Below are 15,877 nucleotides of genomic sequence, written 5' to 3'. Positions count from 1 at the left end.
GGCGGGGAGGCGGCGCCGCGGTGCGGGACGGGGCGGGGAGGCGGCCGGGGTAGGGCGGGGAGGCGGAGGGGTGGCCGGGGCGGTGCGCGACGGGGTGGCCGGAGGCGGCCGAAGGCGGGCAGTGTGGCCGGAGGCGTGGCGGCGGCTGGATCTGGGGAGGGAGCTGAAAACTCCCTCCCGCGCGAACGAGAAGACGAAACCGGGTCGGGGAGGGGTTGGGCTGCCAACCCCTGTTTCTACAGGCTGGGAAGGAATATAGGGGTTGAGCCTCTAAAAAAAAGGGTTAAGGGGTTCTATTCTTTGCGGTTTTTCGTCTCAACCCGTAAAAAAGCGGTTATTTTTGAGGGTGTGAGGGTTTAGGGGTACTACTATTAATGCTCTAAGAGGGCAGTGGTCGAAGCCTGTATTTCTCCCCTAAAGCAGTAAAACCCATCGAAAGTACAAAACCCTTCTCGCCTCCGCCGCCGCCTGCCGGCGGCGCCCGTAGAACCCCGAGTCCTCTATAGAGTATAGACCCCTTCTCGTGAGAACCCTCATGGCGCTCCTCCTGCGGCGAGGTGCCGCAGTCGCCGCCCGCACCCTGCGCGCTGCCGCCGCCTCCTCAGCTTCCACCTCCGTCCACCGCCTACCGACCGCCGGATCCCTTGCCGCCGCAAGAAACCTGCCCACCACGCAGTTTTTCCTCCTTGAGATCCGGAGAGGCTTCGCGAAAGGGAAGAAATCGAGTAAGTTGCCGCACCCGCCCTCCTCGACTCACCTTGCCCCTTAGATGCTGTTTGGTAGAAGGCCACTATGTTTTGTTTGTTCCTTGTTAGGTCTTCTCTATTCGATTCCGTAATTCTTAAATCAGTGCACTGCAATTACCTTGTGGGATGGATCATTATAGGGATGTAATCAGAGACTTGATATTCTTGCTTCTTGGTCATTGCCTAGAGAATGATAGTCGAAGTGATACCGTTGAAGCCGCTCCTGATATCGGGCCGACTGTCAAATCGGCCGCGACTGCACAAATGGACACTGCCGTCATTGCGCTGTCGCGAGAGCTGAGTAAACTTCGGACAGGGAGAGCTTCTCCTGGTATAATTATGATTTGCATCTTCATTGTGTCATTGTTCTGCTGGCCAATGTCGATTTCTCGCACAGATGATGTAACCGATGTATTCTGCAGGCATGCTTGACCACATCATGGTGGAAACTGGGGATGTTAAAGTTGGATTGAGTCGTATTGCTGTTGTTTCTGTCCTAGATTCGCATACCCTATCAGTGATGCCCTATGATCCTAATGTAAGAGCCTTTCTTCACTAGATAGTAAATCGGACAAATTAATACATTTTGATACCACTTCGGTGCATCACGTGTAGTGTAGGAGCCCGCAATGCCATAATTTCATGTAAATGTGTATGCTTTCCTGTTCGGGAAAAAATGTGTATTGGTCCTAACCTTAATGAGTTATTTATAACATACTGTCAACCAAGGTACTAAACAGCGGATAGTAGGGTTGTAATGGATTTAATCATTGCAGTAGATAGCAGATGATATATACAAGGTACTAAAAGCACTAGCAACTTTGTATAATCATGTTATTTACTTATATTATCAGCTAGGATAAGTATATTTTTCGTCCTCAAACTCTTGCGAAAGTTTAGAAATCGTCCCTCAACTCCAAAACCACTAAAACTCAGTCCCTCAACTAATTAAACCGGATACTTTTCGTCCCTGGTAACGCTTAAGGTGGTTTTAGTCTGACATAGACCTTGTTCAGCTATATTCAGTTCAGACTATGTTCAGCTATATTCGGTCCAGACTATGTCCAACTAAATTCAGTACAACGCTCTGAAATGTCTAGACTATGTTCAGTTATATTCAGATTTTGTTAAGCTATGTTCACTACAATTTATTCAATTCAAACTATGGTATACACTTTCTTTGTTCAGACCTTGTCGGACTGTCCAGTTTTTGAACAAAATATATTACCAATGAAATGCTGAACATATGTTGGAGTTGCCCAGGATGAAGAAAGAAACTCACGCGCACACACATGGTCAAGCTCTATGCAGAGCACTCCTGCCACAGCCACTTCCAATGCGTACCATTACTGTCAACACATAGTCAGATTGCTCAATTGCTGGACATTCAATTGCCATGCAATGTGGCAACAAACAGAATTTTCCATGACAAATTAGCATAGTCAGATTACATACCACTTCAAGTTCTCATTGACTTGTCTACAATTTAGTACTCAATTGCCTACATACACGTCATGAAAGCATACACAACTGATGTGATGAAACAAATCAATACAACAAACTGCATCACATTCCTCTTCTTCTCCACTTGTAAGTCAACAGTCTTCTCCGGCAGCAGCTCATCCTTCTGCATCAACAACTCGTACAACGGCGGCTTGAACTTGCCGAGGATGCCATCTGCTTGAACTGGCTCCACAATTCGCCATGCGCCCCTTCCCAAGTCGCCGTCGCCGTTGCCGTCACTTGGTCTCATGGGTCAAGAGCACAGCCTGCCGTGCCCAGGTATGCAGCAGACAGCCACCGCCCCGCCTAGGTCGCCACCGGGCCAGACCGCCGCTGCCTAAATCGCCGCAGCCGCCCGCTCTGTTTTGTGAGTGAGAAAGGGGATCGAGAAAATGAGAGAGAGAGAGATAGAGAGCCGGCATGGTGCCCGCTAGTAGTCAAAACCAGGCTACATGGCCCATTTTAGTCAAAACCAGGGTCCACGCCATACCAAAACCACCTTATGCGTTACCAGGGATGAAAAGTATCCGGTTTAATTAGTTGAGGGACTGAGTTTTGGTGGTTTTGGAGTTGAGGCACGATTTCTGGACTTTCGCTAGAGTTCAGGGATGAAAAATATACTTATCCCTATTAGTTACTAGCATGACAAGATAGTCACTGCGACCCGTGGGATAAAAATAGACATGTGCTCTAGTGATGTAGCGGTCTGGCAACCGATATACTATGAATGCTACATCGAAGAAATGGTGCCCGCTAATGCTACTGCAGGCCCTACAAATGTTATTTAGCACAATGATTTTAACTTCTTAAACTTCCTGTGACTGTCTAACCAATTGTTGTACAGACAATGAAGTCTATTGAGAATGCAATCGCTTCATCTCCATTGGGCATCAATCCAACACCTGACGGCAGTAGGATTATTGCAGCTGTACCTCCGTAAGTGTAAATTGTAATGTTACTGTTATTGTTTATCGTAGGTCTGTGCTTACCTGTAAGTGATTTAAGAGTTACTCCCTCCATTCACAAATATAAGATGTTCTAACTATTTTGTGAATCGGATGTATATAGACACGTTTTAGTGTATTTGTTTGCTCATTTCAGTCAGTATGTAGTCCATATTGAAATATCTAAACTTCTTATATTTGTGAACGGAGGGAGTACTTTCTAGGTCCACTGCTGTCCACAAACTTGCGATAAGTTGCACTCATATTTATCATCTTTTTTACTACATGCACTTTCTGGTCTTAAATTTGTTTGCGCCTTCTAATTTAATTTGTCCCTGTGCAGATTGACGAAAGAGACTATGCAGGTAAGATTAACTAAGCTTAAATCTCACTTTTATTCTTGAAACTACTAATGAATTTTCTGGTGCTTGAATATAGGCAATGTGTAAGGTTGTTACTAAATCTGCTGAGGATTTCAAGCAAAGTATTAGAAGAGCACGCCAAAAGGTAATTTTACATTACTTTCATTTCTTCAATTTATGATGATCGATGTTTTGAAGGCTTAGTTAGATATTTGTAGTGTCACTGTATGGTTCATTCAGGCAGTTGTCACCAGGTATATGTTTTCTTTTGGGACTTGCATTTAGGAGAGAGCTATGAATTTTATGATGTAGCATTTCTCATATGATATCTGTTGAAAGAGGATGCGCTTACTCCACTTGTCCTCTGGCCTATTATTAGAGTTAGAATTAGAAAACCATGCGACAGTATTATGACCTCATGAAGGTAACGGTGCTGAAGACTACTAAATCGATCTATATAATTGTATTCTTACTCCTACAGTTTTCCTTGTGTCTAATGTTCACTGTCATGCTGTAGTATTTTCTGAATACGGCTTGTCCTAGCATTTGATCCTCGCGACTACTCATGTTTCTCTGAAATATTAGGATTCAATTTCGATTCTCTTATGCCCTTTCCTATTATTACATTATATATATGCATTTCCCTTGTGTTTCCAGGCACTTGATACAATAAAGAAATCTTCATCTAGCATGCCAAAGGATGATATAAAGCGACTCGAGAAAGAAGTGAGTACTGAACAATGTTCTCAAAGAGAATATGTTGTGTGGTAGTAAATATCTTACACATTATGTTCCCTCCAGGTCGAAGAATTGACCAAGAAGTTCATCAAGTCGGCAGATGATATGTGCAAGGCCAAGGAGAAGGAAATCTCTGGAAGCTGAACCTGTCCATCTAGCTGATGTTCTTTCCTTCGTTAACCTTACACAACTTAAATACCAGTGATGTTGAGCCACTGAGGTGCTGCAGCCATATCAACGATTAATTTATTTTCTTGTGGCATTGTTAGCAATTCAAAACAATGTGATAGCCAGGACAAGCTGGCAGGTTTGGTGATGGAACTTGGATTATGCTGTAGGTAGTCACGAATTGATACTTTGAGAATGAAAGCTGGTTTATTGTGAGTCTGTGACCAGCATGGCTTCTCCTGTTCAGCTGTAGACTATGTCCATTATGGCTAAATTCTTTCCTGGCCATCTGTCAGAGTCTACCTGTTGACACGCATAATCTTGATCAGTAGGTCGCTTTTGGTATGTTTTCGTGGGCTAAAATGCTAGTTGTGGTTGGGAAAAGAGGTCAATGTTACCCGCATAATCTTGATCAATATATCACTTTTGCTAAGAAACGGCATTCGGTTTTTTCTGCGTGTGCAAAAACTGGGGAAGAGAAGAATCAAGAATAGAGCCATAGGCGTCATGAAAGGGCGAACTTGTCGAAGATAGAGTGAAAGTCAACTACAAGCATAGCCAAAGCAACTTGGCCAAAAACATACACCAAAGCTGTACAAACTACAGGCCCTGAACCAAAAACATCATGGCAACCCGGCAAAGCCTTCGAGCAGAAGACCAGCACACCCCAAACTCCACGCATCAACTCGCTGCTCTAATGTCCCCTACTCTTTACAGGCATGTCAGGCACGCTTGCTGCAAACTATCAAAGCCAAGCCTACACGGAGCGAAGGCCATGCCGCTATCTAGTTCCCCCGCTTGCCGAACACCGCCCTGGTGAGCGCCCTGATGCCCCGCACCCACAGCTCCGCCGCCTCCTCCCCGCCCTGGCACACGAAGTGCACCTCTTTCCCCGTCGCCGTCACCACGCGGAACAGCCCCGGCGCGTACGCGTCGTCGCCTCGGCGGCCCTTCCTCTGCCGGTGCCGCTGGAACGCCGAGCTGCCCCCGACCTCGGCCTCCACGCACATCACGTTGCGCCGGCTCGACCCGCCCCACCGGAGCACGCCGGCTGCGGCGACCATCCGCAGCGACTTGCCGTGCGGCCTCCCGCGCCCGCCCTTGGTGTGCTTCACGACGTGCGCGCCCGCCAGGACCAGCTGCCGGCCCAGTTCGTCCATGATCACGTCCTCGGCCTTGTTGAACGCGGCAGTGGCCAGCGCCGACCGCGCGAGCGAGAGCGCCGTCTCGCCCCGTGCGGTCTGGATGTCGCACCGGGCGCCGTGGGAGATCAGGAGCTCGCACACGGCCGCATGGCCTTCTCTCGCGGCTAGCATGAGCGGGGTGTAGCCGTCGCCGTCCGGGATGTTGACGTCGTAGCCCGTGCTCGCCAGGTGATGCACGGCCGCGCTGTCGCCGCGCCGGGACGCGCAGTGCAGGGCGTAGAACCCGCCTGCCGGCATGCCCTTCTCCAGCGCGAAGTCGAGCATGACCTGCTCGAAGAGGTCCCTCTTCTTGCTCTGCTGCGCGAGCCCAATAGCCGTCTCGCCACGCTTGTTGCACAGCCTCACGTTGGCGCCGGCGAACACGAGGCCGCGGAAGGCGTCAACATTGCCCTCCTTGGCAGCGGCCATTATGGGCGAGCACCCGTCCGCGTCCTGCTCGTCCACGTCCACGCCGGGCTGGGCGAGCAGCACCTCCAGCGCAGCGGCATCACCGCATCGTGCCGTGAACATCATGGGCGAGAACACATGCCGATCGCTGGACAGAGGGATGGTCCCGGACCGAATCGCGCCAAGAACGGCACGTTCAAAGCCCGCCTTCCAGCCACCCGAAGAGGCGACGGAGGCCGCGGACTCGCCTGCCAAGTTCAACAGCGCGACGTCCGCTCCGGCTGACATGAGAACCCTGAGGCAGTCCTCTTGCTTGTGGCGCGCGGCCAGGATGACAGCGACATCGCCAGCCTCCGCCCTCGCGTTGACGTCGCAGCCCTTGTCCATGAGCGTCTGCAGGATCTCCGGCTGGCCGAGGCGCGCGGCCAAGTGAACAGGCCTGAACCTGCCGCTCCGGGACGTCCTCACGGCAGCTTCGCATTCGGCGCCAGAAGCCAGCAGCGTCTCGACGGCGCCGACGCCCCCGCAGAGGATGGCGTGGTGGAGCAGCGTCCGGCCAAGGTGCGTGGCGCCCGACGAGTACCCGCTCTGCAGGAGCATGCGGAGGATGGAGCCGGTGGACTCGTAGTACTCCACGGCGCACCAGGCCGCATCGTAGGGCTCCGCGAGACCCGCGCCGACGCGCAGCTCCTCCCCGGTGGCCGCGTCCCAGGACCACGCTCCAAGCCTCACCTTGGTGTCCCTCTTCACACCAGCCTGGAGAAGAGGAACAAAATGAGTGTCAAGAATCAAACGCGTCGATCGCGAAAAGAGGTCATGGATGTAATGGTGCACACCTGAAGTAGCTGACGAACCACGGCGACTTGCCGGCTCACGATCGCGGCGAAGAGCGCTGTGCAGTCGACGTTGAGGTGCAGTGATGGCTTGAGAGAACGCAGAAGCACCCGGGAGGTCGCGTTTGGATCAGCCCCACACTGCAACGAGGAGAGAATCAGATGATATTAGATGCTGCGTAGGAGATAACATTGTTTAGTTAAAAAATCATGCGTAGGAAACTTAAAACATCCTGAATTCGAATAACTTATTTAAATATATTTTTAACATACTAAAGTCCAACAACTTATTTAAATTGTTTTCTAAGAAAAAAAAGAAATCGGCAAAAAAAATTGGTTAGATCCGCCGAAGCGGGTAGCCTTAACCGCAGTGTGCTAGAGGAAAGACCGTTCCCGTCCCTGTCAGGGGAGATGCCAACCGTCTCTCCTTTTTACGAACACAGAAGTGTGTGGTACCCTTCGCCTTATAAACTGGTCACAGTTTCTCTAAAGCAGCGAGGTGGGACTAAAGACTACGACGCTCCATTCCGCGGCTCGACGCGCGGCACCCACGCGGTCCCAGCCCTAGGACAACACTTGAACCCATGAGAAGTTAGGCTCGCCAGCAGTTGAAGCCCAAGTCCATAAGTTGGTGCTAAACCGTTTTGCCCGAAGCCCATGTAATCTTTGGGCCCATGTAGATGAAGCCGCAGCTACAAGCCGAGTAGAAGAAGAGAAAAAGGAAGAAGAAAAAAGAAGAGAAATGTAACATGGGCATACCTTGACGAGCGTGTCGACCACGTCGACGAAGCCGCGAGTGGCCGCAGACACGAGCGCGTGCACGGCGACGCGCGGGCGGACGAGGTCGGAGCGCATGAAGATGGCCGCCAGGGCAGCCTGCCCCTGCAGCGCTGCCTCCACGATGGCCTCCTCGCAAGCCGGCTGCGACGCACCGGCGCGCACCAGCAGCTCCGCCACCTCCGCGCGCCCCTCCCGCGCTGCTGCCGTCGCCGGGTACCCGCGGAACACCTTCCCGTTCACGTCCGCACCCTTTGCCTGCACGCGACACACGAACGAACCATCAGAAACGCGGGGCTAAATCACCGGAATAATCAAGTTCATGGATCGAGCTATGTAAATAATTTTCTCAAAGCCAGTTGAATTCCTGAAACAAAAATGTGCATAAGGCCTACTTCTAATTTCGCTTTCACTGCACGGAAGGTAAAGATAAAGATGGTCCAACGACGTACTAGTACCAGAACAGGGGCAAAGGGCGATGACCATCGGGACTCGGAACCATAGCTGGCCGAGTAGCAAATGTCGCTGTTGCTAGTACTATGTCCGGTCAGGTCGGTGATGTGGTGACCAATATGTGGACTGCTGGCCGGCGAGCCTGTGCTGTGCAGGTACTGTTGCATTGGCACTATGCCAGGATTCATTTATGCAGGAGAGAACAGAAGGGGCCTCCTACTGGAAGAGGGAATCTGGTCAAAATTCTGCAGGTGATGGCATCGCTATCCATCGAGATATCAAATCTTCTTTATGTTTCTGGCTTCATTACCTCTGTGTCAGCTCAACATTGCTGCATATAGCAGTAGTAGTAGCTTTCAAGATGGCCACACCTACCGAAAAAATATCCAGGCTTGCGCATTTGATCTGCTCAAATGCTGTTCGATTACAGACAAACAGTGCTTCCCATCGTGTTTTTCATTTCATTTTCTACTACCCAAATCGAACATAATGAATGCATGAACAACGGCTCCGTTTAGCAATAAAAGATGCTATGGCCATGGATGTTAAGCATCAAAAGTCACGTCAGATGTCCAGTTTAACCATCCACTCACAGTGTAACAAGACCTCCCTGTATCAACCTCAAGGAAACCTAGACTATATTCCAGCACTGCGCATCGCACAATAAATACATTGCACTGGTGCACTGAGCCGAGGTGATGTTCCTAACAGTGCATGGTCTCCCCATGTCACCATGAATGGCGCACAGGCACAGTGGAGGCCACCACAGGAAGCGGATACACATACACGAGGAGAGGCAGGCGCGGCAGGACAAGGAAGGACGTGCCCGCGGCTGTGCATGGGCGCCAAGTGCGCGTAGCTGGCTAGCCATGAGTGATGAGCAGCAGGGGGTACAGCTGGCCGGTGACAGCAGGGCCGGCCCTGGGCCAGGGCAAGAAGTGCGACGGCCTAGGGCCCAGACTGATAAGGGGCCCATACCCAGGTATGGCTTTTAGGTAAAACGTTCCACCGGCAAATAATCTACGAGTCTCCTTCTCAAAAAAAAAAATCTACGAGTCTTAAGGCCCAACTAGCCAGTCTAAGAAGCAATTAAAGGACCGACCAGCCAGCCATCCCTCGCACTGCTTCCCTCTTTTACCTTGGTAACAGCGCACACGGCGGCGGCTGCCGATTCCTCTTCAGCGATTACATCACCCAAAAACCAATGGATCTTTGCGAGAGGATGATTTCTTACATTTTCTCTCGATTTCTCCATCTCCCGGCGTGAAGCGGCAGTGACTCAGTTTGCAACAATCAAAACACAGCTACAGGCTGCTAGTTAAGGGATCAAATTCATGCAATTTCTTGAATCATTTACCTTTGAGGCTTTGATGTTAATCTTTCTAGTTTCTACGTTTTGTCCGTTTGTGGATTTATCATCTCTCTTCTGTACAGATTGCTGTTTTGAAGTAGATGAGGAACCGAGGACCGAGTGACTGAGTGAGAACCATAGCCAGATCGTAGATGGTCGGATAGTTGAATTTATGCCACTTCAGGTGCTCCCAATCCTTTCTCACAAAAATATTTCCTAAATGGCATTTGCCTAAATATCACCGTTGGAAATTTTGTTCATGCATTTCCATGGTGATTTCTTTAGAGAACCGTGGTGAAATTTTGTCATATGTATATATACAGGGTTTTTCTTTTACTCTACGGTAGTTTTGGGGGCCCGCTTTTTCAGTTCGCCCGGGGCCTCTCAAAAGTCAGGGCCGGCCCTGGGTGACAGAGGGGGCAGACCATGGCTACAAGACAAGGAGCACGACAGGGTACGTGGGTGAGCTCTCCGTACCGTACCGATACCTCCTCCTCCTCCTCTCCCCCGTGCCGTGCAGAGGCGGAGCGATGCGATGCGATGCGATCGGGCATGTGATTGTGATGCATTGCACTGGGACGGTTTTCTGTCACACACATGCGTTGCGTTGGTATCTTTTTAATGGCGAGGCCCTTGGCGCTGCCACGGAGAAGGATCGCCTACTTCCGGAGTCCTTGGCCTACTTGCCGGCTTGGGGGCTCAGCCTCTCAAGGGGCTAGGTTTCATGGCGTGATCAAATACAGCTGGCGTGGTTTGGACGTATTGGATCAGCGGCCTGCCTGACCGCGCAGATGGCAGATGCGGATCATGTGGTTCCGCTGAGCGAGCCGATGCTACCTCATCCTCTCCGATCATGGATGAAACCGGCTACTGTTGTTACCATTGCCGGCATAAGCCATGCCGGCCCGGATGAGCTCGATCGACTGTGCTAGCAACAGGTCTTGGGATCGGCTTCACGCTTAAAAACACACAGGAGGCTCAGCCCTAAAATTGTCCGATCCGGAAGACCCAGCAGACCGAGATGGTGCAGCACGCGCGGCCGCATCCCCGTTCCATGCTAGCCAGCCAAACGAAGAGCTCCAAACACACGAGATGCTGCAGCAAAGCATGCGGTCTGGGGCGAGGGCCACACGCCGGCCATGGGACTCCTGTCCCCGGCGATGGCATTTATTGGCCTTGGCAGAGATCAGGGGAGAGTGCCGGTACACATGCGCCGTGCGCTTTGCCTGCAAGGCAAAAACTACTGTTACATGGCATGGCATGGCATGGCATGGCCGGCCGGGGTGCGTGCTCGTGCTCGTGCTCGGCCCCGTCAGTCGCAACCTACTCCCCTGCCAGTCCCATTCAATGGCAATGTCATGGCGCATCGGGCCGCCCCATGACACCGGCGGATCACCCGGCCGGACGCTGCAGTCCACGTAGATGGATCATGGATCTCACCTCGCCTCCACCTCCGGCAGCGAGGCACACTCTAGAGTAGAACGATCTTTGCATGATTACGCGTGACAGGCACGTGAGGCCGTGATCAGTGACCAGGCCCAGGTGGCAACCAAAGGCCAAGGCAGAGTAGCATGGGATCCAACAAATCTGAGGATTACTAGAGTGTGCACTACACAAGACAGAGACACGGACGTAGGATGGACTCTGCTGGGACTCTGGGGGTCACGTGATACCAAACCCGACCGCGCTCACGAGGGGAGAATATATTGGTTTCTACCAAAGCGTTGAGGTTGAGCTCTTCTCTTGCCTGTCTGTAGTAGTAGTACACAACTTGATTAGCAGCACTACGGGAGCACCATCAAACGCTGGGCACCGGTGCTTTCTACTACCTGATACATTATATTATCGGCAGCAGTAAACAAAGCATGGATGGGTCAGGGTTAAAGTCAAACCCATCTACCCCTGTCCCCCAAATCGTCTCTAAAATACTCCATTGCATCTCTCCTACGGAGCAGCCAGCAGCATATGCACAGTAGTCACAAGGCCTGCCTTCTAGACCAACCTTGAGGAGCACAATGGAGAGTATTTTTCTTTGCGAGGAGACGCCACCTTTTTACTACTACAAAAAATAGGAAATATATACTGTATTTTTGTAGGGAATGTGCTGTACCAGTAACATGCCAAACCGTATGTATGTATGTATGTATGTCCGGTATGTCTAGGCCTCGATCGGTGCACATATACGGTATATTTAGGACATGCTCCTACTAGACGGCTTGTCCAGGAAGCTTCCCTGCGTGAGCTCCATGGGCGGCTCCATGCCCCCATCCGTTTCACAATTTCTATCATGGCAAGACAACAAAATGTGTCCGTACACGCATTAAAGAGGAACTGCAAACGCAAAGCAACATGGTCCCCATCGCAGCCATGCGGACTGGGGCTAGTACTCCTTGGTAGCCCCTCTTCCAGAAACTAATTGCAGAGAAATGGGTGTTCCTCAAGTGAAGACTGGCGAGGGAACACATGATTGGGTCCGGAAAATATCTCGTAATGACTGCACTTTATGTCTAGTATAACTCCATTTTGGACGGTAGGAAGTGATTAGGAAGGGCCGAGCCAAGCGCATAATTGGGAGGGAGGGCCGGCATGCATGTCTAATCTAAACCAGAAATGGGATCTGTCCTGGGGCGTGCATTTATACAGTACACAGAACTATGATGAGCACAAACCTTTTCATTTGGAATGGAATGGAATGGAAGTAGATGACCAACCTTCTATCTATCGGGTACCACATATGAGATACAGACAGTGTGTTGTACACATCCGTGAGTCGCCAGCGTCCGCTGAGACCATTCGAAAAATGCCTTTGAAAATCTTCACCGGCTCGGTAAAGGTAAAGCGCATATGCTGTGGGAGGAATGGAGCTAGCTAGGCTAAGGCCGGCCTACGCCCTATGGCACTTCAAATTTTGAGCGGCGCACGCTCTCCATGTTTCCTTTCCTAGACTATTTGTAAGGACAAAAATGTGTGTTCGTGCTTGACAGTACTACAAATTCTCGATGAAACGCTGGTCATAATAAGCCAAATCGGAGCTCGCATTCCTGGCTAAACGCATCAAACCGACCGAAAAGTAGCATGCGCGATTGTTGTCCAAACCGCCCAGCAGACGGGACACAGGACACGCGAAACGGCAGCAGAGCAAGCCCCAAAACGACGAGAGCAGAGGAGGGGGGAGGAAAGCACTCACGAGCAGCGCGCGGACGAGCGCGACGTCCCCGTTTCCGGCGGCGAGGAAGAGCGGCGAGACGTCGGCGCGGATCTCCTCGCGCGACGCGCGCAGCTCGGCGGCGGCGCCCTCCCGCAGCGCCGCCTCCGCCACCCGCCGCGCGTCGAGCCACACCACACCGGCGTAGTTCACGTCCGCGCGCCCGGACGCGAGCAGCTCGCCCGCCTCCCTCGAGTCGCCGCGCGCCACCGCCTCCACGAGCCGCTGGGAGGCCGCCGCCGCCGCGTCGGCCTGCTCCTCCGCCACCGGCCACACCTGCCGGCCGCCGGCGATCGCCGCCGGGCGCAGCAGCACCGCCATTCTAGAAAGCTTGCTCCTCTCGACGGACGGCGTATGGAGTTCCACTCTGCTTCGATCTCTCCGTGTCTGTCTCTGGGCAAGGGGGAGACTTGAAAGGGGGAGGGCGCGACGGGAGCTCGCCGAGGCGTCATATATAGTGGGCTCTTGACACGGGCGGTGATGAGGGGTAAAGTAACTGCGCGGTGAATTGGGCGTGGGGTCCACGAGTAAGTGTGATGCGCGATCGATGCGGGTGGGGTGGAGCGTGAGCCTGCTGAGTTGTGAGCGGCCACAGCGCTATGGATATCACACGATCCTCGCGCGGCTTGGCTCCGGCTCCGGCTCAGGCTCAGGCTCAGGAGCCTGGATTAGAGAGAGTGTTTGACGGACAAGAGGGAACGATTGAACGATCGTGGCGCGCTTGGGGCTGACAAGTGGGTCTTTTTTTTAGGGTACACAAGTGGGTCTGGTAGTATGTAAGATTTTGTGTGTAGGTTTTTTTTTTGACACAAATGTTAAGGGTATTTTTTGTGAGACAATGTCGCGAAGCTTTATTCAAACCGCCATAATGTTTACAGGGATGAAATGAATACCATCGGGCTGGCCAAACCGTACATGGCGTCCAAGCCCTAACCGCAAGGCATGCTTCACTAAATTGTGAGACTCAATATTTGAGCTCCTAAACTCGTGAACTATGTTGCATGAAGCAAAGAACAATAAATTCAGCTGGATTTCTTGGATGATTGCCCCAAACGCTGCAGCCTTCCACGCGTGACATCTCTGACCACTCCTTTACAGTCAGAAGCTATACATATTTGGTGTAGATTCAAATCTGCTGCCAGAGCCAGCCCTTCTCGTACAGCTAGAGCCTGCAATTACACGGGATCATCAATGTTGTTGAATACTATCGCTGAGGCTCCAAGAAAGATCCCGAGCTGGTTCCGACAGATCACTCCAGCCACTCCTCCAGGTCCAGTTATAACAGCGGTGTCGACATTCAGTTTTGCATGAAGATCAAGGGGTGCAAGCCATCCCGTCTGTCGTTATTGTGTCCTGATTCCCATCTCAACTTTGTGTGAAAGAGCTTGAATTTCCATCAAATAAGAGGTGACATGCCCATGTATTGCATGTGGACTTTTGAAGATATCCCCATGGACAGCCTTCCTACGTGCACTCCAAATGGCCCATAGAGTAACCACCAACCTGACAAATTCCTTGTATGACAGAGCATCATCCATAGCAAAAATCCATGCCTTTGCGCTCTCCTCCTGATGAATGCTCATTTGATCAAGAATGTCATCTGAAGATAATGCCCAAGTGTTGCGCGACACCGGGCAGTTTAACAAGGTGTGTCTCCACGTGTCATGGACTCCGCATAGCTTACATGAAGAGGTCGTGGCCATATTCCGTCGATGGAGAGTTTCACCAGATGGTATGGAATGCCTCGCCGGCCGCCAAAGGAACAAATGGAGTTTTGATGGGACTTGCACTTTCCAAAGTAATTTCCACTCCTTGCTCCCGGACTCAATATGTGAGGAACTTTCACATCCTTCTAGCCAACTCTCTCTATTATATTTTGTCCATACTAACATACGATATGCCGAGCATACTGAAAAGATGCCTCGCAGCTCCTCATACCAGGTTCAAAAGTCATCAATCTTTCTTGTGCACAAAGGTATTTTGAGGATTGCTTCAGCATCAAAAAGTGTAAAAGCAGAACGAATAACGTCCTCTCTCCATGTCGCCATGGAAGGTTCAATTAGCTCGGACACCCTTTGGGGAGGATTCTGCACCAATGAAGTAATTGGCCTTTTGTGGCTTCCCCGCTAGATCCAATTATGGTCCCAAATGTGAGTAGTTTCTCCATCTCCAGTCCGTCTGATAATTCCTTGCACCATAACATCCCTCCCATCGAGAATGGCTCTCCATATTTGTGAGGGGTGAGATCCCAATTCAACATCAAGAAGTGAACAATTAGGGAAATAAACCACTTTAAAAATGACTGCACTCAATGAATTTGGGTCAATCATTAGCTTCCACGATTGCCTTGCCAAGAGGGCAAGATTAAAAAGCTCTAGATCTCTAAAGACAAGACCACACATATGCTTTGGTCTAGTCATAATATCCCATGCAACCCAAGTTCGTTTCCGTCTCCCCCTCTTACTTCCCCACCAAAACTGACATACGATGGATGATACACTTTCACATAGACCTCTCGGGAGCCTGAAACAAGACATAAAATAAATAGGGATTGCTTGGGCAACTGATTTTATGAGAATCCCCTTGCTAGCAGCCGACAAAAGTTTATCCATCCATCCTTTAACCTTATCCCATACTCTGTCCATCGGATATTTTAAAGTCCCATTTTTAGAGTGACCAACATCAGTTGGCATCCCCAAATATCGATCACTAAGAGATTCGTTCTGCACTTATAGTTTGTTTTTCACCCCTTCTCTGATAATCTGTGGGCACCCTTTGCTAAAAAAGATAGATGACTTTCCATTATTAATTTTCTGCCCTGAGGCATTACAATATTTGTCCAGTAGGTTGTATACCTGTTGTGCACCCTCCACACTAGCCTTGAAAAGAAACATGTTGTCATCAGCAAATAAAAGGTGGTTCACGGGCAGAGCCGCATGCACCACGTTAATACCTTCCAACAATGATGACCGACAACTGGATTTCATGAGGCATGAAAGGCCCTCTGCTGCAGTCAAAAGGTAAGGGAAGATTGGATCTCCCTGTCGAATCCCTCTGGATGGACGAAAATTTTCAAGTTTCTCACCGTTAAAGATCACTGAAAAAGAAACCGACGAAACCATGGACATAACTGTGTCAATCCATACCTGGGAAAATCCCAACTTGCTCATGATGACCCTTAGGTAAGCCCACTCCAACCTGTCGT

General features: G+C 50.8%; 2 protein-coding genes and 1 non-coding gene across 3 annotated transcripts; 1 reads left to right on the top strand and 2 right to left on the bottom strand.

The window, feature by feature from the left end:
* The first annotated feature begins 400 nt into the window (after positions 1-400).
* LOC123045857 (ribosome-recycling factor) lies at positions 401-4,680 on the top strand. The gene is made up of 8 exons (XM_044469080.1): positions 401-725; positions 934-1,077; positions 1,169-1,284; positions 3,094-3,185; positions 3,537-3,558; positions 3,632-3,700; positions 4,213-4,281; positions 4,357-4,680. Exons 1-8 carry the CDS (start codon positions 536-538, stop codon positions 4,435-4,437), a joined length of 783 nt encoding a protein of 260 aa, XP_044325015.1. The 5' UTR covers positions 401-535; the 3' UTR covers positions 4,438-4,680.
* A 286-nt stretch (positions 4,681-4,966) lies between these two features.
* On the bottom strand, positions 4,967-13,104 carry LOC123045856 (ankyrin-3). Its single transcript, XM_044469079.1, has 4 exons — positions 12,655-13,104; positions 7,646-7,921; positions 6,890-7,027; positions 4,967-6,809 (listed from the first exon to the last, which is right to left on the bottom strand). Exons 1-4 carry the CDS (start codon positions 12,991-12,993, stop codon positions 5,247-5,249), a joined length of 2,316 nt encoding a protein of 771 aa, XP_044325014.1. The 5' UTR covers positions 12,994-13,104; the 3' UTR covers positions 4,967-5,246.
* Positions 7,212-7,327, bottom strand: LOC123047878 (U6atac minor spliceosomal RNA). Its single transcript, XR_006423189.1, has one exon. It is a non-coding gene; the product is annotated as a U6atac minor spliceosomal RNA (small nuclear RNA).
* Positions 13,105-15,877: the final 2,773 nt, after the last annotated feature.

Source organism: Triticum aestivum, chromosome 2B (assembly GCF_018294505.1).
Source record: "Triticum aestivum cultivar Chinese Spring chromosome 2B, IWGSC CS RefSeq v2.1, whole genome shotgun sequence".
Classification (NCBI taxonomy): domain Eukaryota; kingdom Viridiplantae; phylum Streptophyta; class Magnoliopsida; order Poales; family Poaceae; genus Triticum; species Triticum aestivum.
This window is presented reverse-complemented; position numbering and strand designations above follow the sequence as displayed.

Bases quoted from the DNA above. Each gene is read 5' to 3' on its own strand.
- LOC123045856 (XM_044469079.1), bottom strand. From the start codon at position 12,993: ATGGCGGTGCTGCTGCGCCCGGCGGCGATCGCCGGCGGCCGGCAGGTG. The intron at 7,922-12,654 runs GTGAGTGCTTTC...TGTCGCGTGCAG, and splicing joins CGCTCGTCCGCGCGCTGCTC to GCAAAGGGTGCGGACGTGAA. The intron at 7,028-7,645 runs GTATGCCCATGT...TCCTCGTTGCAG, and splicing joins TGGTCGACACGCTCGTCAAG to TGTGGGGCTGATCCAAACGC.
- LOC123045857 (XM_044469080.1), top strand. From the start codon at position 536: ATGGCGCTCCTCCTGCGGCGAGGTGCCGCAGTCGCCGCCCGCACCCTG. The intron at 726-933 runs GTAAGTTGCCGC...GTCATTGCCTAG, and splicing joins CGCGAAAGGGAAGAAATCGA to AGAATGATAGTCGAAGTGAT. The intron at 3,559-3,631 runs GTAAGATTAACT...GCTTGAATATAG, and splicing joins TGACGAAAGAGACTATGCAG to GCAATGTGTAAGGTTGTTAC.